Genomic DNA, 26,306 nt, shown 5'->3' on the forward strand with positions numbered 1-26,306 from the left:
TTATTCTTCTTCATTTATAACAATCACTATATTTTATTTCATTGAAATATAGTTTATAATATTTATTGTTATAGATGCATATATGAGGGCATGCATTAGAATATAAAAAATGATTAGAATCTCTTAAAAACACACGATAGATTGCAATGATCGAGTTTTCCTGCTACTGCTATACTCATGAGTAGAAAGACAACATCAATCATCTCCAATTAAAATTATTGAAAGACTTTAAACCCTTCAGACTTATTAACAACCTCCGCGGCCATGTGCTAGAAAGCTACTCTTTACGTTGTGTACCTTAAACTATTTTTTTTGGAGCTTCAATTTTTTAAAAGAAGAAAAAATGTAGTATGTAGGGCCCATCTTGTTGCAGTAATTATAAATCAACCACCAATTTATATATAAGAAATTTTCCAACTCTAAAAGATGAACATTGCAAATCTCATACACTAAAAGATAAATATTGCACATCTCTTACAAAACTTTTCTTTAAATAATTCATAAAGCTAAAAGCAGGACATGACCATCTTTATGTAAAAAAGATATAATGAAGGGCTATCTATGGTGGAGAGGGAAGTTACGGAAGCAAAAAATTTTCAAAGGAGGTAGAAATAATAGTTTTCAGTTAGACCCGCTAACCTGTCATCTGCTTCAGAAATAAAAAGATACTTTCATAATTTTATTTAATTTTTAGTTTAAATAAATATAATTTTAGCTAATCACATTAGCTGAATCGCAATGTCAAAAGTATTCATACAAAAATAGTGTTTTATGAAGGCATGCACGTAAATATCAATTTGGAGGGTATTCATGACAAATTTTAATATTTAGAAGGATATTTATGCAAAAATCTGAAGATTTTTTTTGTGTGTATATCCTTCTAAATATATAATATTACATGAATACTCTCCAAAATTACTATTTACATGTATACCTTTATAAACATTTCTTTTTGCTTGTTTACTCACTTAGGATATTTTTATCATTTCAAATTTAAACTACTAACTTCTTAACAACAACGTTAGATGGCAGAGGTAGATACGCAAAAAAAAAAGAAGAATATATATACAAAGCAAAAACAAGTGTTTGATAAGGATATAGATAAAAATATCAATTTTAGAAAAGTATTCATGCAAATTCTAATATTTAAAAATTGGAAGAGTATATACCTAAAAAATCTATAATAAAACAGTGGCTTTACCGTTACGTCTCATTCCTAGTTACCAAAACGAAGAAAAATTACAACCATGGCAGCCTTGCCATGATCTCCCGCAAGCGCCGTTGATATTTTATAACGGGTCAGTGGACTGTTAGGCCCATGGGCCCAACTCCATCATGACCCGTTATGTTTCAGCGGCAGTTTTTTTGGATAATTATAACATAACCTGAGATCATCATTGTCATCTTGTATTTGTCCAGAGATTGAAACCCCTTTCATTTCATATGAAAAAAGAAGGAGAAACAGACCAAGGCGAAAGCTAACGGGCAAAACTCTGAACCAAAAGCCTCCTCTTCATATCCAAGGATTTATATTCAGGGATGGGGCATGCCAATGGTGCCCGCTGCATTGCACTGTGAGGACACGCCTGCAGAGTGTGGCAAATTGCCTTGAGCACCCCAGCAGTCCATGATCACCCTTTTGGAGTCCTTTAAGAAGAAGCATCAAAATCATCGAGTCTTGTGGAGTGATTATCTCTTATTACATCGTTTACCATTTTTGGTTATTTAAGAATGCATGTATTTTTGAAAATAAGGATCTGGGTTCCTTTACTGCTCTTCTGAAAACTCAAGCCCCCAGCATCTGGTCAATACATCCAAGCCAAAACTGCTCACTTGATCGAGACAACCCGAGAAATTGAGTCTTTCAGTACGTCTCTTTGTGTCTTATAGGATGATATATTTTATCTGAGAGCTCTCATTTTCTAATTTTCTCAAGATCAATATTGATGAAAGCATTCTGGATAGTGGCGCAAAAGATGGAGTTGGCTTTATGATCCGAAGTCAGAGATTTGCCCTCATAGCCATAGAGTAATGTCAAATTTATGATGTCATTGTCCCCCTAGTGGAGGTGAGGAGAATTTGGAAGGGTCATGTTTATGCAACTATGGTTTTCATTGCTTCCAATATTATTGTTGAGGGAGATTCGAAGACTATCATCAATTAGTTATCGGCTTGAAGTATAAACGAATATATATATTGTATTATATTACATTATTTTTGATGCAGCATTACATTATATTGCATTGCATTTTTAGTACATTATGTTTTAAAATACAAAATTTGTATTTGTGAAAACAAGAAGTGCGATCATGATGATACATATAGACATTTAAACTGATAGCATAAAAAAACACTTGCCAATCAGTGGGTAGGAAAGCTTTTCATCTCTCTCCATTAGGACCATGAATGAATGATAAGGGTGGTTGAAGGGCCTAAAACTATTACATATATATTATGCTATAAAGCTGAGAGTAAATGTCGATATGTCCGAGTGGTTAAGGAGACAGACTTGAAATCTGTTGGGCTTCGCCCGCGCAGGTTCGAACCCTGCTGTCGACGTTAAAAGGCTTGTTTTTATGTTATTTTTTTTAAATAATTTCTATTTAACTAAGAGCCAGTAACGTCACGCTTCCTCGTGGGTTCCGGTTAACGACAGCGAAAGTAGAGGAATTTATTCAATCTTTACCCCATGGCGACGGCAGCCGCCTCTCGTCTCTGCTTTCTCCACTCCCTCTCTCTCCCTATCATAAGAAGTCAACCCTTTCCCTCCCGTCGGAGGCTTTCGAGAGGAGGAGATACCGAAGCCCCCGCCCCCCCCTCTCCCGTCAAGGTTCCCATCTATATCGCTTTCTCTTCATCCATAAATTTCTCGATCTTTCGTCCATCTCAATCTGCAAATTAGGGTTTCAAGATCTCAATTTCTTTGAAAATATTTTGTTGTGGCTGGTAGTTTTAATGATCTGATGTCTTCTTTTTTTTTTATCGGTAATGACCTACATAGAGAGAATGACCGGTGGCTGAAATCTTGGTGCGATATTATTGTTCTTTCCATGGTTTGTAGATGTTGCTTTCTATATTTGTAGCTTGGATTTGTTGTAGATCGGGTGTTAGGTGCTTGTCTTGTCTTGACAAATTGGTGACTGTGTCGAGATTGAGTTGGAGTTTAAGTTGTTGATATCACGATGTTATCTTGATTTAAGTATAGAGACGTGTGGAAATGATTATTTTGCTTTTATATTGATTTTTTTATTTATGCTTTGGGTTTAGAAGATCAAGTTTGAAGAGAAAATAATGGGTGGACGATACTGAGTCACAGTTTACTTGGGCAAAGAAATTGATTTGACTGGATGGCTCATCGTCTGGATTGTTGCTTTCTAGATATGACATTCTTCTAAACTGCACGCAGAGCTTTTTCCTTCCCTCTAAGTTTTCCTTTGTCCGTCGTACGAAATTCGTTAAAATTGGATGTAGATTATAGGTGTTTTGAACGGGAAAGTGAAGTTTTGTCCTTATTGTGTTTCATCTGTTCAATGTTTTAATTCCTTGGCAGTTAGAGAAGCTATCACCTCATGGTAGTGTCTGCAGGGGAACTTTGGCACCTCTTATTCTTGTGGTGATGTTTTGGATTGGTTATGCTTAAGGTGCTGTGGAGCATTTCTTTCTATAGTTTCTTCCATTAGTATCAAACTGTAATGTTGTGATAGATGTTCATTTGATCTACCTGTGTGAAACAGAAAGTCTTTGGGGGTCAAGGTCTTTGGCTTTTTGCTGATTGAGCTTTTAGCAATACCTTGTGTGGTCTACTAGGAATGAGGCTGACAAGGGATACTGGATATGCTTCTAGTTTTGCTTTTAAGCATTCTAAGTGAGAAAGATGCTACAACTTTGCTAATTTCTTCTTCAAATAGTGTTAAAACTGTCAGTGTGTGAGTCAAGGATGGTAATTGCGCCTTTGTGTTAGAAGGATTCAAGTTAGGCGGTTGATTTTTGTAATAGATTCTCAACATGCCGGGTAGATCTTAGTGTCAGAGTGACTCACATTCTGGGTGAGTGCGAAGGCTACATCTCTTGGTCTGCATGATTTGGTTTACCATCCCTTATACGAGCTATTTGCATTCAGATTACGGTGACACCATAACAGATGCTCTCTTATGTGGTACTGACATATGTCAACATTTTATTTAAGGAGTTGCTGTTTGGAACAAATTCTTGGAAGTTAGAATATCAGCTGGAGTGAGGATGGTTAGGTTTTAAGCTCATAAAAGTATACCTGTTTTTTGTTTGTAAGTCTTAAAAAATTGGGGCATTGGCTGAGGAACAACGAAATTTCAGATCTTGGAATATATTTCTGTCAATTTCAAATTTTCAATCCAAAATGCTTAAGTTAGTGTGGGGTGTATTTGTAGGCATCTGTTTTTCATGGTTAGGTTTGATCTGATTCCCTTTTGGAATTATAGTATAAATTGCTGCCAAAGGATCAATTTGTAGAGATTCTGCGGCCTTTGTTTTTTTTGGGGAATCGATTCGAAGAATCATTCAAGGAATAACAGGATACAACTCCCATAGAGGGACCTTTTGTGACTTGTAAAATCGGCTAAATTTTGAAAAGGTTTTCTTCTAGATTCATTCTCCACCTGAACTTCGTTGTTATTCTGTTGAAAAGTCATATAATTGGATCTTTGGTGCTTGGAATAGTCAAAAGTTTTTTGGTGTCAATGGCAGAGTAATGTTGTGTGTATTCTGATGATCTTAAAAGACAGTTTTCATGCAACTGCTGGATAATTCTGTCTTTGCAATTGATGATCACATAACAATGAAAAAGTTTAATGTTTCCTTTGGAAATGATTGCAATTGAAGGACACATAGTTAACACCATCTATTGGTTAAGTTTATGTCTCTGCAACATGAAGACTATGCAAGAGAAAGGGATAAAGAAATCAAAAGAATTGATTATAATTTATCTTTTGTAATATTTGAAAGGAACTTAAAGTTTGTGGTTGAATAAATTAATTAATGAAAACTTTGTCTGGGGAGTTTGCTCTTATATGATTCCGATGTCACCAGGACATCTGATGTTTTGATGCCATGCAGTAGGAACCTGAAAAGGGATTTAGTTGTATCTGTCAGTTGACTTAACTTGGTGCTTCTTTACTAGTTGTCCATTCTAATAATCGACTAAATCTTCTCCTCTTGGTTTTGTTTATTTATTTCTTTGGAGAACTATCGTTGTTCAAATTTATGTAAGTTCACTGCACATATCTGGTTTGATTGTCATCTTAATGTTTTGAAACCTTTTGTTCTGGTGACTAAAATACTTATTCATGTGGACCAGAACTGATTTCTTTTTTATTGATAATTAAATCATGTACATTTTTTGTCGCAATTTTATGTAAAAGTATGCATATAGGACCACTTTATCATGTTTACCTAAAGGCAAAATAAGTTGTAATAATTGTGTTCACTAATCCAATGAGTGATATCCATGAATTATGTGTTAGGTGTAGGAATATATATTTTTTAAATAATCTGATGCATGTAAATATGGCATTCATCAATTAGTTTATTTGACAGGTATAATGTGTTTGAGAATGAGGTTCATGCTTCTTCTTATGCTGGTCATCAGCTGTACCTGTGCAAATGCTAGAAATTTGGTAACCTTGGATATCATGGGTAAGTCTGAGTAATCTTTCTTTAACAGCTTTTTCATTCGTATTATATTTATGGCATCCCCTTTCATCAGCATTTTTATCTTTGATCTAACATTAAATTCTAAAGGTGGTTCAAGTATTTAAGTAATTGAGAAAACTAATATGATTAATGATATCTTGATTAGAATGAATAATATTAGAACAAGATACAATATGCATAATTGAGGTAGCTCTTTCAGCTTCAGTTTTGTTAGTGTGAGTTAACTGAAACTACTTTTTGGTTCTTCCTTTTTCCTTTTTCTGCTTTTAGTCATTCAAATTTTATTTGTGTGGAGAATGTCTTTTATCAATGTGTATATCTACTATGTAATGGAAAATATTTTATATGGACATATGGTTTATGCGACTTTGTCCTTAGATTGAAGAATATTATCAAAAGGTTTTATATAATAACACAATCTATACAATCGAGGTACCTTGTAAACTCACATATTTTCAGTACTAATCAAAATATTAGAAATTGGCATGTGCCAAAAGCAACTTGTTTTCTTTTGTGTGTGTGCGTGCCTTGAAGTTCTACTTATTTTTGTACATTGTAGTTTGCTGAGTATCAAGTTTTCTATTCATCAAAATTTTGTCTTTAAAAATGTATTGTAAACAATTACACGTATAGGTAATTAGTTTGACTAATGAACTTTTCATATTAAAGTTTACAATATTAAAAAATGGTTCTGTATTAGTTTTTAGGCCTGGTCAATGCCTTTATTTTCTAGGCAATTCATTCAGATAAACTGGATTTAGTAAATACATCTTGCTAGAGGAACTTAGTTAACATAAAATGTTGAAGGTCATATTTTGAAGCTTATTTGAAGGCTTGTATTAGATATGGAAGAGGTTGGCTTAAGAAAGATAATCATTTTATTTGTCAGTGACAAAATGGCCTTGTGTATTCAATCTTATGTGAACTGCATTCAGCAAAGATAAAGATATTAAGACACCAAACAATCTGGAAATATGGACATAAGATACGAACTATATGTTTCATACTCCAATTGATTTAGTTGACTCAGCTCAATAGGCACCTTTGGCTTGGAAGTTGGAATGCGAAGAATTTCATAATGCAAATACTTTAAAATTTACTTCTTTTTCTAATTTAGAGCAATGTTTCTCTTATCTTTCTTGCAATATCAGGGATCGATGAAGTAGGTACGAAGCATAACGCATAATAAAATCTAGCTTTTTTATTCTATTATAGAATTTTGAATATCGAATTGATAAAATTAAGGAATATTGATCCTATGTTTTTTTGTGTAAAACTGCTTTTGGAACTGCTTTGTTTTGCTTCAATATTATACAATTTGTCAACTAAATTGAAATGAGTATTTTTGTAGGTTTTAGCCAAGCATCTATTTTGGTCTATAGTAAGATATGAATTAGCAAGTCTTTTAATGCTAAAGCATCTATTTGTTTATCAAATAATTTTTATAGTTAGATTTCATGTTGGAACAAACAAATAAAACATCTCATTACATTAATGCGTTAAAGGATTGATTCGAGAGGATCACTAGAACTAGGAGAGGAATCCGATCCAAATTGTGCAAAGGTGGATCTTATTATTATAAATAGATGTTATGAGTCCTAGTTTACAAATCATCAATAAAAGAAAAGGGGATGTAAACCCTACTTTTGTCAATCTTTTTCCACTTTTCCATAGTTTTCATGAGAGATTCAAGTTGAGTGGGTTGAAGAAATTCCTTCCTTCTCCCCGATCGAATCAAGGATGGAGAGTGTACACACATGCATTGGTGCATGCACACACACATCCCAAGGTCCAAACTATTCTCGTATGGGCTTGTGATACGAATCATTTTATTTATTTAAAGCAATATTTTAGAACTTGGATCGTTCATCAAATCTGAAAAGTGACTGTATCATAAATTACTCTCATTCAGTGGGTTAACCGGAATCAAACCATGATATTATGATGACATGATAAATATATGTATTGTGCATTATTTATGTAAAAAATTAATTAAATTAAAAATGTAGAAAATTTAAAAATAAAAATCCAAGATTTGTTAGCATTTTGTTAACATTTTTTAGTACTCTTTATGGATCCATGAATGAAGTGTCTTTGAAGAAAGAATCCTAACTTTATTAATTTTAACAAATCTATTAAATTGAGTCGGTTTTTCCTCCAATATGCCAAAACTATCAGTTAGGAACCTATTCACAGTAAATGATGCTTATCGAGTAAAAAGCTAAAGATGTTATAGTCTCATGCAATGAGGGGTGGGAAGGGGATGAAAAGAGTAATAGAGACTGAGAGGGAATGAGTGAGAGTGCAAAGAGGGAGGGAGGGATAGGGAGAGGACGAGGAGGCCTGGTGTGGCTACCAGTGGGCCACGGTTGCCAAGTGGATTGACAGCAAAGAGGTAGAGAGAAAGAGAGAGAGGAAAGTGATGCTACTCCCAAGCTCTAGCTATTGAGAGGGCCAAAAGTTGGGGGAGAGGGGCATCAGTCAGGAGGTTGGAGGGAGGGAGGGAGGGAGGGAGGGGAGGTGGGGGGGGAGGCCCGAGAGGGGGACTAGGTGGTGGGTGGGGAGGGGCTGGAGGAGGGGTAAAGACACACACAGATAGGGGAAGCGTGCTTGATGTCTGGTGCCGTTGGTGGTGTTGGCTATCTTCCACCTCCATCCTCCATCAATGTTGTAGAGGAAGAAGGAATCATTCTCATGCAAATGGGAGAGCAGTTTAGTCAAAAACCAAACCGTACTCCTAATTGTAAACCAACAAGCCGAGTTTTATCTATTACAAAACCTCTTGATTTGTGCAAACTTGGAAAGGTTTAAACAAATCTCCATTATAACCAAAATTTATTCTGTTTTAATGATAGAAGCCTTTTTTCTCTGCAATCTGGTTTTGGGGGGCCTAACTAGTTGATGGTTCAAGTGGTTCGACTGGCTAGTCCAGTTTGGTTTTTAGAACATTGATTTGAAAAATCCATTAACATGATATCTTGTAACGTTGGGTGATTTTCTGTGTTTCCAGTTATGCCAATGGATTACAAGACACAAAGTGAAAATAGAATGTCTGAATCAATTGCAAGGAAAGAGGAATCGTGCACACTATGTGAAGAGTTTACTTCCCAGGCTATATATTATCTTGGCGAGAATGAGACCCAAATTGAGATTGTCAATACCCTTCACCAAGCATGTTCTCGGCTTCATTCTTTTGAGAAGCAGGTAAGCTTGTCTCATTTGGCCAATATAAGTTTGTAGTCCAAGTATAAGAACCTTTCTTTATTTGTTTTTTTTGAAATGACTTCATGCTAATATTGTGCCCTTAAACTTAATTTCCTGGCAGTGTGTTTTATTAGTAGACTATTATGCACCTCTTTTCTTCATGGAAATTGCTACAATACGCCCAGAGCAATTTTGTGAAAAGGTGAATCTCTGTGAGAAGATAGTATTGGTTCCTCTACCAAAGCATGATGATGCCTGTACAATCTGCCATCATGCTGTCGTGGAAATTATTACCAAACTGAAAGACCCTGACACAGAGGTATACTGGTATCCTTTTGGTCCATGCTGTTTCACACCCAGGTTCTTGCTTGCATCTTAAGCTAACGATGATCTCTGTTATGCTGGACGGGAGATGCTGAAACAGAATTATCCGGCAGCCCATCTCCAAAGCATTAATTTTTTTATTGCATAGCTAAATCTGTCATACTATGTTCTTCACTTCCATCATAGTCATTATATGCTACTAAATGTCTAACTTTTTCTCTCTCTGCAACAATGTAGTTTCATATGTGTTCATGTTTGACTTATTACTTCTTTGTAAAAATGCATTGTCATGCTATGCACAAGGAACTATATTATCATGTTTTATGCCTGTGTTGGTCAGTTATCGGCTCATATGCTTACCATGTCACATTAAGGTGCCATTTCGCGTGTATCAGTATAATTATGTGTGGTATCATATTGTTGGATGGCTGAAGAATTAGAAGATTTGATAAAAAAAATTTGCTTTGTGTCTAATATAGACTATTCTATGTAGCTTTGATGCAATAGCTTATTCTATTCAGCATAATTACAACGACTAGAAATGTTCCGAGCTTTAAAATACATTTTTATTTCTTATAAATACATATGTTGGTTACAACTAAGAAAGGAAGCTGAAGAACTGTGTGCAGTCGACACTCAAATTGACGCTGAACCTTTCAAATGGGTTCCAGAGTACTTGCCTGAGCAACTATAGACAAGACATACTTTAAAATCAACTCTCCTTCATTAATTGCCTTGGTTAAGTTTAAGTGACCAGAGAGCAACCCTCCAAAATCTTTATTGACGCAGTTTAGACAAGAAAGGATAAAAAACAAGGTTTGATCAACTCATCTCTAACTCTACTATTGTTGCCCAGATAGACAACCCAAGAGGGGGGGGGGGGTGAATTGGGTTTTTAAAATAATTTGACTAATTAAAACTTTGTGGATGATTAATTAAAAACTATAGCAAGTTATTTAATTAAGGCCTAGTGCTGTGAGTAATGTGCGGGGAAGAAGATGAGATACAATGCACTACAAACACAAAGTTTTATAGTGGTTCGGAGCTAACCCTTGCTCCTACGTCCACTCCCCAAGTCTCACTTGGGAATTTCACTATAACCCCCTTGGATTACAGCCGGTTGTTTTGCAAGCTCACAACCAAACTTGTTGTTTTACGAGCTCACAACGAACTCGGTCGGTTTTCCCAGGCTCACCGACTAGAACCAACCTCGATTGTTTTCCCGGGCTCACAATCAAACCCTTACACATGTTGGTTTTAACTTGGCTCACCAACCAACCTTAAACCTCTTGATTCAATCCCCCGATTGAATCAAGTAAATACAAGAGATAGAAGAAAACAGAAAATAGCTTCTCAAAAAGCAGATTTAAAACAATATAATCGTAAAGGAGTTAGAAGCCCACAAACGCTTTTAAGCTGGTGAAGAGGTATGGCTTCTGGAACTCCGGTCTCCTCTCGAAAGAGTGGTCGACTTGAATGCAGGAGGAGGAAGCTTTGATTGTTGGGAAGAAGTTGTTGGAGCAGTAAATGCAGATTTTCCCTTTTTCGTTTAAGAGCACTTGGAGAGCTTGAAAACTTGAATGCTTGGAGTGGAATATCTGTTCTCCCTCTTGCTACAGTCCTCTGTGGCTATTTAAGCCAACCCCCACGGAAACTAGCCGTTACTCTGCTTTTTCTGGCCGTTCTGCACACTCTGCGCAGCCTGACAATATGACCGTTGGTGGGTTGGAGTCGACTCGCGCGATCAGGAGTCGACTCGGCTGTAGCAGGAGTCGACTCACGCTTTTCCGGAGTCGACTCGGCAACTGTTCCAAATTTGAATTAAAGTTGCCGTCTTGACTGGGAGTCGACTCGTCTTGACCTGGAGTCGATTCGCCAACTTCTGGAGCTGACCTGGCAATTTTGGAGTCGGCTCATCCACTGAAGTCCGTGGATCCAATTTTGAATTTTGTCCACTCGAGTCGACTCGACTGTCCTAGGAGTCGACTCGAATCTCAGAGCCCGAACTCCCGTTTCTCTGTCTTTTGACTCATCCAGTCTTGGAGTCGACTCGAACTTCCTTGGAGTCGACTCGGCTCTCAGTTTCCGAAAGTTGGTCTTCTGCCTTTTGACGTGAAGCTTGTCTCGGAGTCGACTCGAGCTGTCTGTGAGTCGACTCGAATCTCAGAGGCAGTAACTTGGTCTTCTGTCTGTTGATGGTCGCGGAGTCTCGGAGTCGACTCGTGCAATGCGGGAGTCGACTCGAATCTCAGAGTCCGAAAACTGCTTTCTGACTTTTCTTTGTGTTTCTCTTGGAGTCGACTCTTACTACCCTGGAGTCGACTCGTTGAACATTGGAGTCGACTCACGCACTTCGGGAGTCGACTCGTTGACAGTCTCTGAGTTGAAGCTTTCTGTCCTTCTGTCTGTTCTCAGTCGGAGTCGACTCGTACTGATCTGGAGTCGACTCGAGCTCGTGCCAGTGAACTTGATACGCTTGGAGTCGACTCGTGATACTCGGAAGTCGACTCGAGTCTCAGACATTGGTTCATGCAGACTTCTTAACTTATCCAAAATACTATGAACCAAGTCTAGAAACACTTGGACAGGATTTTTACTGAAACACTCAATTGAATTCATTAGTAATCACAAGATATACTCAAATGCTTTGAGCTCATCAAAATCAAATGGGGTTTTAATCAATCACTCCACAATCTCCCCCTTTTTGATGATGACAAAACTTTGAGTATATGTAAAATGAATTGCTCATAAAACAATGAAGTAAAATCCATAAATGAATTCAAATGTCTGATAATTTAATTTATCCAAGTTTGAAAGGAGTGAAACATTAAATTTCGGAGTTAAAGCTCTCCCTTTCATTTGGAATTATATAAGCCTTCATATTATGCAATCAATTATTTGGCTTATATGTCATTAATGATTTAGCTTGATTAAAATTCAGATTCTCCCCCTCAACATATGCATTCAACTATGTTTTGATTCTCTGAATTTCCTTTTAATGCTTTGAAGTTTTTGAACTGAATTTTATCTTTTTAGAGGGAAAATCTGTCAATTTGTTCTTGAGTAGGATTCAGCTAATCTCCGAATATCCCTTGAATAGATTCTGGAGATTACTCCATTAGGAGCCCCAAAAGAGAGATAATGAGCCTCGAGGTACCGAATCCACTTAGAACAAATTTGTGTGTGTTATTAAGAGTTTATCTTTTTATTTATTTTCATTGATTTCTTTTACATATTTTTTTTTCATATTTCTCCCCTTTTTACATATTTTATACATATTTCTCCCCCTTTTTGTCATCATACCAAAAAGGAGGTAATCATACACAATCAATGGCACAACCAATCATCAAATGGCACATAATTGAAGATAAAATGTCTACTCATTGTATTGATATGAATGTGAATACATGTGAGAATACAATAAGTAAAGCAAAGCAAGACAAAACACAACTCAAACACATCTATGTCCTCCTCGAGGATGAAGCTCCCCCTCTCGAGGATGCATCTCCTCCTCTGGAGGGTGTGGCTCCTCCTCTCGAGGATGCATCTCCTCCTCTGGAGGATGTGGCACCTCCTCTCGAGGATGGTGCTCCTCCTCTCAATCGGCTCTGCTCCATGAGGAGGGTGACTGCATCTGTCACATGTCCGAGCTGCGTGATAATAGACGTGGTGGCTCTGCTGTGTGTAGTGGAGAGCTCTGTCACCGACGCCTGAAGCCCAGTCACCGATGTCTGAAGTGCGTCCAGCTTGTCGATGAGTACATTCGCCAAGCGCTCGGCCCCCTCGGTGGTGGTGTGCATGTCACGACCTATCTCCTCTCGCATCCGAGTGAAGCTCGTGACCTCACTCATGCTGTGGAACTGGGCCTGGACCAAACTCCGGACATTGTAGATCTCTTTCCGTACATGAGCCGTCATGTCAGTCACGGCTGTCAAGGAAGGGACCAACTGAGAAGATACGGGTGCAGGAGTGGGGGCAGGCACCGCACCTCGGAGCTCCCGAAGCAGCTCATCCCTTAGATCTCGGACGATCTCCTGCCGCAGCTCCCGGAGCTGCTCTGTATCAATACGGACCTCCATAGATGGTGGAACTGAGGAGGAAGGTCTGGCAGAGGTGGTAGGAGCAGGAGGAGTGGATGGGAGGTCTGGATGGTCTGGAAGGTCTGGGTAGTCTGAATCTGGCTCAGGACTGGGTGATGGTCTGGTGGTCTGAGCAGTGAGAGTGGACTTCCTAACCCAGATCCCTTCTCTCTTCCGAAACCCCATCCTGTGCATAGTCCCCGTACATAAGCGATCAGTCCATCGCAAGGCACGAGAGGGTTCCCTCTCAGGAATGGGAATCTCGTACTGCCTAAAAAGAAGAGTGAATAACATCCCGTACGGAAGTGAGAGCCTAGGTCTATCTAGGGGCTCACACATATACCTATAAATGAGCTTTGGGAAGTTGATCGGGGTGTCCTGAAGGATATAAGACATAATAGCTAAGTCCCTCTCATTCACAAAATCAAATCTCCCTGTCTTAGGAAAGATGGACCTGGACAGAATGCTCAAAAGGATTCTCACTTCAATAGGAAGTGAGCTAGCAGATACCTCATCTAGGGGGGACTGAGGTGGATGCCCTAAGACGACCGTAAGGGCCGCAACTCTATCCTCAGGGTGTGCGGGAGCCACCCCTACTAATGGAAGGTGAAGGATATGGGCAATGAGGTCCTCTGTGACACGCAACGGGACACCTACTACCGTGCCCTCGATACCTCCATCTCCCTGATGGACGGTACTGTAAAACTCTTGAACTAGGCCAGGATAGGTGGGAAGGTCCAAGGTGAGGAAGTACTCTAGGCCCTGGGCTCTAAGCCTATCGCCTATGGTGAACCCCTCCCGGGAGAGATAGTAGAAATCGACAAACCTCCCGGAGGTGACGGCCTTCCCGGCCAACGGCCTAACGAGAACCACCCTAGGCGGGGAACGATCCGGAGGTGGTTCCCTCGCGGGATCGTGCCGCGCCTTGGAGCGCCGCTCGGGACCGGCCTCGGGACGGGACCTCTTCCTAACGACGGTCTTACGAGGCATCTTGACCTAAACGGGAAGAAAAATACCTAGAGGACGGTGAAGGACCGACAGAGGAAGCTCGGGACGGACCGGAAATGACCTAGGAACGGACGAAAACTCAATGTCCGGCGAAAAATCGATGGGAAAAGGGCTTGGAGACGATCGGGGATGACCTAGGAGTCGGCTCTAGGGCTTTGTGAACAGTGGCGGCTTGAGGAAAAGTGTTTGCGAAACGACAAACCTAGGGTTAAAAAGTCGGATCCCGACTGCGAGTCGACTCCCCTGAGTCGCGAGTCGACTCGACCTCGAGTCGACTCCAGAATATGCGCGAGTCGACTCCCCCTCAGGAGCCGGCTCTGAAACTTACTCGTGTCGTCTCTAACCTTGACACGCACCTAAAAACCATGCCATAATCGTGCCAAATGAGGGAAAATCACCTAATTAAGGACTGATTTGATGATCACTGCATAGAAACTCTATTTTAACCTCATTCTAATCATCAAAATCAATTAATCTAGTGAAAAACCCACTAGGATGGATCAATCACTCCTAATCCCCTCCTAAGCACACTAAACCTCTCTTCACTTAGGGGTTTTGTAAAAATATCTGCTAATTGATTATCAGTACAAACAAATTGGAGTGACACATCACCATTCAATACATGATCTCTTATGAAGTGATGTCTTATCTCAATGTGTTTAGTTCTTGAATGTTGAATTGGATTTTTAGTTAGATTTATGGCACTTGTATTATCACAATTAATGGGGATTTTATCTTGTTTAATGCCATAATCTTCTAATTGTTGTTTAATCCATAAGATTTGAGCACAACAACTCCCGGCTGCAACATATTCAGCTTCTGCAGTGGATAATGCAACCGAGTTTTGTTTCTTGCTAAACCATGAGATTAGGTTTTCTCCTAAAAATTGACAGGACCCGCTGGTACTTTTTCTATCAAGCTTACATCCAGCGAAGTCTGAATCTGTGTACCCTATTAAGTTTAGGCTAGATTCTTTAGAGTACCACAGCCCTATGTTCTTAGTTCCAATTAAGTATTTAAAGATTCTCTTAACTGCAGCTAGGTGTGATTCTTTAGGATTAGCCTGATATCTAGCACACATGCACACACTAAACATAATATCAGGCCTACTTGCAGTAAGATACAGTAAAGAACCTATCATACCTCTATAAAGTTTTTGATCTACAGATTTACCTGATTCATCTTGGTCTAACTTGCATGATGAGCTCATGGGGGTGCTGATTGACTTGTTTCCCTCCATATCAAACTTCTTGAGCATCTCCTTGATATATTTTGCTTGATTGATGAAGATGCCTCCTTCAGATTGTTTGATTTGAAGCCCGAGGAAGTAGTTCAGCTCTCCCATCATGCTCATCTCAAACTCACTCTGCATCAAATCAGCAAATTCCTCGCAGAGGCAATTGTTAGTAGCACCGAAAATGATATCATCAACATAAATCTGTACTAATAACATATCCTTATTTTTCTTTTTCAGAAATAATGTTGTATCTACATTTCTCCTAGAGAATTCATGTTCTAATAGGAATTTACTAAGTCTCTCATACCAAGCTCTAGGTGCTTGTTTTAGTCCATAAAGTGCTTTGTTCAGTTTATACACATGATTAGGGTATTGATGATTTTCAAAACCAGGAGGTTGTTCTACATACACTTCCTCATTTATATACCCATTTAAAAATGCACTTTTTACATCCATTTGAAATAGTTTGAAATCCTTAGAGCATGCATATGCTAATAATAGTCTAATAGCCTCAAGTCTAGCTACGGGAGCAAAGGTTTCATCAAAATCTATGCCTTCTTCTTGATTATAACCCTTTGCCACTAGTCTAGCCTTATTCCTTATAACAATTCCATTTTCATCTAGCTTATTTTTATATATCCATTTTGTACCTATAATTGGATATTCAGAAGGCCTCTCTACTAGATCCCACACTTTGTTTCTAGTAAATTGGTTTAGTTCTTCTTGCATTGCATTTATCCAATTTACATCATTTTTGGCTTCTTCTATATGTTTGGGCTCAAAGTGTGAAACAAAAGCTAGATGGCTATTTAGATTTCTTAGTGAAGCTCTAGTCCTAACCGGTTGAGATGGATCATCTAGAATGAGTTCCTTAGGATGCCCGTGAGCATACCTCCAAGCTTTTGTTAGCCCATGATCCACAATAGCCTCTTGGCTTGATGATTCTCCTTCAATCAACTTTTGATTATCATCTTGTAATCCCATCTCATCTATCTTTTCCTCAAGTATTTCAACATCATCATCAAAATTAACTTTCTTACTAGAGGAGATGTCACTAGAGTCATCAAATACTACATGTATAGATTCTTCTATGACTAAGGTTCTTTTATTAAATACTCTATAGGCTTTACTAGTTGTAGAATAATCTAAGAATATTCCTTCATCAGATTTAGGGTCAAATTTCCCTAGATTGTCTTTCCCATTATTATGCACAAAACACCTACATCCAAAAACATGAAGATAATTAACCTTTGGTTTTCTGTTTTTCCACAGTTCATATGGTGTTTTCTTTATAATGGGTCTTAATAAAACTCTATTTAATATATGGCAGGAAGTATTAATGGCTTCTCCCCAAAAGTACTTAGGGAGGTTACTTTCACATAACATCGTTCTAGCCATTTCCTCTAGAGTTCTATTTTTCCTTTCCACAACTCCATTTTGTTGTGGTGTCCTAGGTGTAGAAAAATTATGGGTTATCCCCTTTTTACTACAAAATTCGTCAAATAATTGATTTTCGAATTCGGTACCATGGTCACTTCTAATGGCTATGACTGAAGACTCTCTAGCATTTGTTACTTCCTTATGGAACTTTTTAAACATAGAAAATGCTTGATCCTTATGTGCTAGGAACATGACCCATGTGTACCTGGAGTAATCATCTACTATAACAAGACCATATTTATTTCCACCTAGACTTGTTGTTCTAGTTGGACCAAATAGGTCCATGTGTAATAATTCTAGAGGCCTAGAGGTAGAGACACATTTTATGGATTTAAAAGAGTTCCTAGATTGTTTGCCAAATTGACATGCTTCACATATTTTGTTCTTTTCAAATTTTAATTTTGGCAAACCTATCACGGAGTCTCTTTTAACTAATTTAGTTATTGTGTCCATGCTTGCATGACCTAACTTACGGTGCCATAACCAACTAGCATCATTATCTTTAGTTTCATTTACAACTAGACATTGGTTATGTTTTGCAAGATCTTCTAGGTCTACAACATATACATTTCCACGTCTAATCCCTTTAAAAACTAAGCTATTATCATTAGGATTTGTTATAATACATAGTGATGGTTTAAACATAACATCATATCCTTTATCACATAATTGACTGACGCTTAACAAGTTATGCTTAAGACCATCAACATATCTAACATTATCTATAAAAGTAGAAGGGGTGATTTGAACTTTACCAATACCAATGATGTGACCTTGGTTGTTGTCTCCAAACGTCACAGCACCTCCCTTCTTAGCTTCAAGGGTGAAAAATTGGTCTTTATCACCCGTCATGTGCCTTGAGCAGCCACTATCCAAATACCAGCAATTTTTGTTGACCTTGGCTGCAAGACACTCCTACACAAGCAAATCATGTCATCTTAGGTACCCAAGTTTTCTTGGGTCCTTCATGGTTAGTCAAGTTGGTTCCTTTTGGAACCCATACCCTTTTAATTTTTCTTTTAGTTTTACTTTTCCTAAAATTACATACATTTGCTTTATGGCCTACTGTACCACAACAAAAGCAGGTTATTTTCTTAGTTTTTGTTTCCCCAGCTTTAACAAAGAAGTTACTAAGAAGTTTTTGCTTATTCCTTGGTTTATATCCTAAACCGGCTTTATTAAACACTGCACGTTGACTATTTAGTATCATGTTTAATTTTTCAGAACTATAGGTAAATCGTTCAACTAAGGGTTTGTATTTGTTAAGTTCTTTAGTTAGTGTTTGATTTTCGGCTTTTAGATCATTAAGTTCTTTAGTAAGATCCTTATCTAAGGTTTGTTTATATTTTTTAAGTTCTGAAAGTTCCTTAGTTAGTTTTTCATTATCTTTCGTTAAGGTGTTAGTCTTCTTAATTAAGAGTTGGTTGCTTGTCTTAAGTTCTAGATTTTCTTTGGTAAGATTATCTTTATCCTTAATTAATGAATCATGCTTATGAATATAAGTTTGGTTAGTTACTTTTAGTTCTCTGTTTTTAACATTTATATTCTTATACTCAATCATTAATTCATTGAACGCATCATAAAGTTCATCAAATGTAAAATCAAAATGCGTATCGGAAGTTACCTCGTTTTCGTTGGCCATGAAGCAGAAATTGGCCTTCTCTTCTTGTTCTTCATCTGATGAGGAGGATGATGAGTCGGAGTCCGATAGGGTAGTGACAAGTGCCTTTTTCTTCTTGTACTTACTCCCCTTCTTCAGTAAGGGGCACTCCGCTCTTATGTGACCCGGCTTCTTGCACTCGTAACAACCAATCCCCTCATTTTCCCTTTTCTTACCTTTGTCTTTGCGGTAGGAATTTGAGGGGCCTCTCCTTTGATGATAGGACTTCTTGTGGTTGATGAATTTCTTGAACTTGCGCACAAGAAGAGCCTCACCACCATCTTCCTCGTCTTCTTCTTCTTCACTGCTGCTGCTGCAAGACAAGTCCTTGTTAGAAGAAGTAGATTTAAGGGCTATTACCTTTTTCTTATGGGAGGACTCTTCCTCGTTGTGTTGTTTCATGGTGAGCTCGTGCGTCATGAGGGATCCAAGAAGCTCCTCAAGTGGTAGCTTGTTCAAGTCCTTGGCTTCTTGGATTGCTGTCACTTTAGCTTCCCACGACCTTGGTAGACACCGAAGGATTTTCCTGACAAGCTCACTGTTAGTATAGTTCTTGCCAAGGCTTTTTAGACCATTGACAATATCAGTAAACCTAGTGAACATGGATGTGATTGTTTCATTTGAATCCATTTTAAATAGTTCATATTTATGAACCAAGATGTTTATTTTGGATTCCTTGACTTGATTCGTGCCCTCATGGGTCACTTCAAGTCTGTCCCAAATTTCTTTTGCTGAATTACAAGTTGAAATCCTATTGAATTCATTACGGTCTAAGGCACAATAGAAGACATTCATTGCTTTAGAGTTTAATTGTGCCTTCCTCATGTCATGTTCATCCCAGTCCATTTCTAGTTTAGGTACCTTAACACCATCTACGTAAATGGATGGTATGTATGGCCCATTTACTACAACGGACCACATCTCATAGTCTTGGGCTTGGATGAATATTCTCATCCTAGCCTTCCAGTATGAGTAGTCAGATCCATTGAAGAAAGGGGGTCTTTAGGTGGACTGACCCTCAATGTGAGAAGATCTAAATGGGGTTGTCATTTTGATCTTTTAACTCTTGAGTGGAAGAGTTTTTGGCTCTGATACCACTTGTTGCCCAGATAGACAACCCAAGAGGGGGGGGGGGTGAATTGGGTTTTTAAAATAATTTGACTAATTAAAACTTTGTGGATGATTAATTAAAAACTATAGCAAGTTATTTAATTAAGGCCTAGTGCTGTGAGTAATGTGCGGGGAAGAAGATGAGATACAATGCACTACAAACACAAAGTTTTATAGTGGTTCGGAGCTAACCCTTGCTCCTACGTCCTCTCCCCAAGTCTCACTTGGGAATTTCACTATAACCCCCTTGGATTACAGCCGGTTGTTTTGCAAGCTCACAACCAAACTTGTTGTTTTACGAGCTCACAACGAACTCGGTCGGTTTTTCCAGGCTCACCGACTAGAACCAACCCCGATTGTTTTTCCGGGCTCACAATCAAACCCTTACACACGTTGGTTTTAACTTGGCTCACCAACCAACCTTAAACCTCTTGATTCAATCCCCCGATTGAATCAAGTAAATACAAGAGATAGAAGAAAACAGAAAATAGCTTCTCAAAAAGCAGATTTAAAACAATATAATCGTAAAGGAGTTAGAAGCCCTCAAACGCTTTTAAGCTGGTGAAGAGGTATGGCTTCTGGAACTCCGGTCTCCTCTCGAAAGAGTGGTCGACTTGAATGCAGGAGGAGGAAGCTTTGATTGTTGGGAAGATGTTGTTGGAGCAGTAAATGCAGATTTCTCCTTTTTCGTTTAAGAGCACTTGGAGAGCTTGAAAACTTGAATGCTTGGAGTGGAATATCTGTTCTCCCTCTTGCTACAGTCCTCTGTGGCTATTTAAGCCAACCCCCACGGAAACTAGCCGTTACTCTGCTTTTTCTGGCCGTTCTGCACACTCTGCGCAGCCTGACAGTATGACCGTTGGTGGGTTGGAGTCGACTCGCGCGATCAGGAGTCGACTCGGCTGTAGCAGGAGTCGACTCACGCTTTTCCGGAGTCGACTCGGCAACTGTTCCAAATTTGAATTAAAGTTGCCGTCTTGACTGGGAGTCGACTCGTCTTGACCTGGAGTCGACTCGCCAACTTCTGGAGCTATTTTCTTCTTCAGTAAGGGGCACTCCGCTCTTATGTGACCCGGCTTCTTGCACTCGTAACAACCAATCCCCTCATTTTCCCTTTTTTTACCTTTGTCTTTGCGGTAGGAATTTGAGGGGCCTCTCCTTTGATGATAGGACTTCTTGTGATTGATGAATTTCTTGAACTTGCGCACAAGAAGAGCCTCACCACCATCTTCCTCGTCTTCTTCTTCTTCACTGCTGCTGCTGCAAGACAAGTCCTTGTTAGAAGAAGTAGATTTAAGGGCTATTACCTTTTTCTTATGGGAGGACTCTTCCTCGTTGTGTTGTTTCATGGTGAGCTCGTGCGTCATGAGGGATCCAAGAAGCTCCTCAAGTGGTAGCTTGTTCAAGTCCTTGGCTTCTTGGATTGCTGTCACTTTAGCTTCCCACGACCTTGGTAGACACCGAAGGATTTTCCTGACAAGCTCACTGTTAGTATAGTTCTTGCCAAGGCTTTTTAGACCATTGACAATATCAGTAAACCTAGTGAACATGGATGTGATTGTTTCATTTGAATCCATTTTAAATAGTTCATATTTATGAACCAAGATGTTTATTTTGGATTCCTTGACTTGATTCGTGCCCTCATGGGTCACTTCAAGTCTGTCCCAAATTTCTTTTGCTGAATTACAAGTTGAAATCCTATTGAATTCATTACGGTCTAAGGCACAATAGAAGACATTCATTGCTTTAGAGTTTAATTGTGCCTTCCTCATGTCATGTTCATCCCAGTCCATTTCTAGTTTAGGTACCTTAACACCATCTACGTAAATGGATGGGATGTATGGCCCATTTACTACAACGGACCACATCTCATAGTCTTGGGCTTGGATGAATATTCTCATCCTAGCCTTCCAGTATGAGTAGTCAGATCCATTGAAGAAAGGAGGTCTTTGGGTGGACTGACCCTCAATGTGAGAAGATCTAAATGGGGTTGTCATTTTGATCTTTTAACTCTTGAGTGGAAGAGTTTTTGGCTCTGATACCACTTGTTGCCCAGATAGACAACCCAAGAGGGGGGGGGGTGAATTGGGTTTTTAAAATAATTTGACTAATTAAAACTTTGTGGATGATTAATTAAAAACTATAGCAAGTTATTTAATTAAGGCCTAGTGCTGTGAGTAATGTGCGGGGAAGAAGATGAGATACAATGCACTACAAACACAAAGTTTTATAGTGGTTCGGAGCTAACCCTTGCTCCTACGTCCACTCCCCAAGTCTCACTTGGGAATTTCACTATAACCCCCTTGGATTACAGCCGGTTGTTTTGCAAGCTCACAACCAAACTTGTTGTTTTACGAGCTCACAACGAACTCGGTCGGTTTTCCCAGGCTCACCGACTAGAACCAACCCCGATTGTTTTTCCGGGCTCACAATCAAACCCTTACACACGTTGGTTTTAACTTGGCTCACCAACCAACCTTAAACCTCTTGATTCAATCCCCCGATTGAATTAAGTAAATACAAGAGATAGAAGAAAACAGAAAATAGCTTCTCAAAAAGCAGATTTAAAACAATATAATCGTAAAGGAGTTAGAAGCCCTCAAACGCTTTTAAGCTGGTGAAGAGGTATGGCTTCTGGAACTCCGGTCTCCTCTCGAAAGAGTGGTCGACTTGAATGCAGGAGGAGGAAGCTTTGATTGTTGGGAAGATGTTGTTGGAGCAGTAAATGCAGATTTCTCCTTTTTCGTTTAAGAGCACTTGGAGAGCTTGAAAACTTGAATGCTTGGAGTGGAATATCTGTTCTCCCTCTTGCTACAGTCCTCTGTGGCTATTTAAGCCAACCCCCACGGAAACTAGCCGTTACTCTGCTTTTTCTGGCCGTTCTGCACACTCTGCGCAGCCTGACAGTATGACCGTTGGTGGGTTGGAGTCGACTCGCGCGATCAGGAGTCGACTCGGCTGTAGCAGGAGTCGACTCACGCTTTTCCGGAGTCGACTCGGCAACTGTTCCAAATTTGAATTAAAGTTGCCGTCTTGACTGGGAGTCGACTCGTCTTGACCTGGAGTCGACTCGCCAACTTCTGGAGCTGACCTGGCAATTTTGGAGTCGGCTCATCCACTGAAGTCCGTGGATCCAATTTTGAATTTTGTCCACTCGAGTCGACTCGACTGTCCTAGGAGTCGACTCGAATCTCAGAGCCCGAACTCCCGTTTCTCTGTCTTTTGACTCATCCAGTCTTGGAGTCGACTCGGCTCTCAGTTTCCGAAAGTTGGTCTTCTGCCTTTTGACGTGAAGCTTGTCTCGGAGTCGACTCGAGCTGTCTGTGAGTCGACTCGAATCTCAGAGGCAGTAACTTGGTCTTCTGTCTGTTGATGGTCGCGGAGTCTCGGAGTCGACTCGTGCAATGCGGGAGTCGACTCGAATCTCAGAGTCCGAAAACTGCTTTCTGACTTTTCTTTGTGTTTCTCTTGGAGTCGACTCTTACTACCCTGGAGTCGACTCGTTGAACATTGGAGTCGACTCGCGCACTTCGGGAGTCGACTCGTTGACAGTCTCTGAGTTGAAGCTTTCTGTCCTTCTGTCTGTTCTCAGTCGGAGTCGACTCGTACTGATCTGGAGTCGACTCGAGCTCGTGCCAGTGAACTTGATACGCTTGGAGTCGACTCGTGATACTCGGGAGTCGACTCGAGTCTCAGACATTGGTTCATGCAGACTTCTTAACTTATCCAAAATACTATGAACCAAGTCTAGAAACACTTGGACAGGATTTTTACTGAAACACTCAATTGAATTCATTAGTAATCACAAGATATACTCAAATGCTTTGAGCTCATCAAAATCAAATGGGGTTTTAATCAATCACTCCACAACTATCATTTTGCCAAGGACTCAAATTGGTTACACACTTTGCATTTTCTTCTAAATACATCGTATACAGTAAGTCCTACATCTCATATACATGCTTAGTCTATGATATCATTGAGACTAGGCATGCTACTATGTATTTCCACTGCAAATTACAAATTAACATTAAACTTGCATAAATGATAACATATCTGGCATTTCTTCTTTCAATGGGCTCTAGAATTACAACTTCAATAATGTTTCTGATACATGGTATTTTGTATAAAGTAAAATGCTTAGTGATATTAATGGATGCTCTGTCAATACTTACGGATGCATGACCTTTAGTTCTTTGCTTATTCTCAGGATTGTATGGTGTTGGCGAAGCCATAGTTTATGATACAGGATGGTATAACCAAGGACAAAGTAACTTGGCCATGTCAGAATAATTTTTTTTTCACCTTTAGTGGTTAATAACGATGTTCTTAATACTATTCTTGAGGTAATCAAGATACATGCTTTGCTTTTTCTGGGTCCCCTGTCAGTGTGCCGGGTGCTTTTGCATTTTTTGCCCGTTAATTATACCTGACCCTTGTTCTCTGTTTTTCTTTTCAAGTAGATGTAAGATGTGGTTGCATCTTTGGCTATCTTTGTTGATCTATGCAGTTTAGTGACCTCCCATTTTTTGTTGGACCATGGCCTCTGTTTGAGTAGATACAACTATCTCTGCACAAGATGTGTAAAATTATAGCTTTACCTCACAGGATCTGTTCCTTTGAATTTACGGAGGCACAAATGTTGCTTAAACATAGATATATATATATGTTGCTTAATGCTGACCAGATATTTTCCTGTGAAAAATCTGCAGCTTGAGATAATTGAGATGCTTTTGAAAGGATGCAATAAGGTGGAGAATTTTGTGCAACAGGTAAGTAACATAGCACCTATCTTCCAAACAATCAAGTGTTAAGCGACATGAGACCTGACATCACCAAATACCTTTAAATATTGTTGGAGTTCCTAGTAATCACTGGGTATCTGTGGTGTTAAATCTGTAATGCAATTTCTCCCATGGCCTTGGCTTGCTGAAGGTGACGATGACCTTGTATTTACGGCCTTTAAGTTTTTTTTTTTTTCCTTTTTTTTTGGTTGGGGATTTTTTTTTTCGCTGAAGTGAGGCATTAGTCACTTTTTGCTTGAATTTTGCCTATTAATGTATATTTGGGCTTTTCCCCTTCTCTCATGATTTCTTCTTCTTATTTTATTTCCGTGTGCAGTGCAAGAGGTTGGTCTTCCAATACGGTCCACTGATAATGGCAAACCTTGTTAAGTTTCTTGAGACAACAGATGTCTGTACTTCAATACATGCATGCAAAGCTAGTCGGGAAGTGGTGGTTCGGTCAGAATTCCTCGCTGTTGCTTAAAGCTATGAAAGAATAGTTTTACCCCAAAGGAGGCAGAACAAATATGAATGTATAAAAGATCTGGGGAGTGGGAAAAGTAGTTGCTATGGAGGAATCTTTTTCCCTCAATTGTTGTCAAGCTTGTAATCTTAAAGTTCACGTCTGTATTTTGCCATGGTTGTAAATTGCCTCGTCCATTGGATTGTATTCTTGTCCTTTAGATCCCCACAGTGTACGATATCTTTTGTCTACTAGATTGCAGTTTCTTCAACCTGTAAGTATCTTTGTTTCTTGAGTGCTGCTTCAAATGATCACACTACCGCAGGATTGCCTCTGGGTTTTCGTGTGAGGTTCCATCTCGTCTTCCACTTTTTGTTTTTGGGTTCCTCCTATCTCGAGGTTGTCTCAAATATTTAGGATGGACTTTGTCGATACTCATTCAGCGGGCATTGATATTTAGAATTATCTTTTATATTACTTATTTTAAAATTAATAATATATAAATATAAGCTTAGTTATAGCTACTTGAAGAACAGCCTTCCACAGTGACAGCAACTGAAGGTACTGGAGCAGCGGCTTACTACCTCAGAGTCTCAGAGACACCTAAGTACTTGAATCTGGCTGGAGGGGGGCTCGCTCTTGGTTCTTGAATCCTGAGTCCTTCCCCGCATGCTGCCATCACTACCTCTGGCAAATGATCCTCAGTGGCGCTGGATTTTATTTGATGAGAGAGAAAAAAAAAGAGAGAGAAATGGAGCTAATAATAATAATAATAAAAATTGCCTCGGTTGGAGTTTTTTTAAAAAAATAGAAAAATAGTTTTTGATTTTTATATTTTATAAAAAAGAAAAATTTGCATTATGAAAAAGTTTAATTTTCATCAATTATGGAAATTGTAATTATTTTTTTCAAAAAAGTTCTTAAGCTTTTAAATAGAATAAGGTAAGATATTTTTCTTTATTAAAGGTATAACAAGTATTCTAGATAACTTTTTCAGAAAAATAGATATTTAACAAAACATCAAATATTATGAAATATGTTACTTTTTCAAAATTAATCAAATATACAAAATTTATTTTTTCAAACACCAATTTTTTAGAAAAAAATATTTTAGTAAAAAAAAAATTTACGAGCCAAATGAGTCCTCAAGATCTTTTATACTTTTGAAAAATAACATCTCACTGATATATTGCCTTCTAATTTATATCAAGCCTCAAGTTTCTAGTTTCTAGTAGCAGAATCTCAACAACTAACTTAGAAACTCTCTCTCTCTCACACACACACACACGCACACTTCTTTCTCTCCTTT

The 26,306-nt window shown here is 38.8% G+C and overlaps 1 protein-coding gene and 1 non-coding gene across 2 annotated transcripts; both read left to right on the top strand.

Annotated features, from left to right (window-relative positions):
• Positions 1–2,477: 2,477 nt before the first annotated feature.
• Positions 2,478–2,559, top strand: TRNAS-UGA. The gene has a single exon. It is a non-coding gene; the product is annotated as a tRNA-Ser (tRNA).
• A 49-nt stretch (positions 2,560–2,608) lies between these two features.
• Positions 2,609–25,292, top strand: LOC103702109 (proactivator polypeptide-like 1). Its single transcript, XM_026802622.2, has 6 exons — positions 2,609–2,830; positions 5,572–5,670; positions 8,699–8,892; positions 9,014–9,211; positions 24,463–24,522; positions 24,872–25,292. Exons 2-6 carry the CDS (start codon positions 5,577–5,579, stop codon positions 25,016–25,018), a joined length of 693 nt encoding a protein of 230 aa, XP_026658423.2. The 5' UTR covers positions 2,609–2,830; positions 5,572–5,576; the 3' UTR covers positions 25,019–25,292.
• Positions 25,293–26,306: the final 1,014 nt, after the last annotated feature.

This window comes from Phoenix dactylifera, chromosome 3 (assembly GCF_009389715.1).
Source record: "Phoenix dactylifera cultivar Barhee BC4 chromosome 3, palm_55x_up_171113_PBpolish2nd_filt_p, whole genome shotgun sequence".
NCBI classification, from domain to species: Eukaryota; Viridiplantae; Streptophyta; class Magnoliopsida; order Arecales; family Arecaceae; genus Phoenix; species Phoenix dactylifera.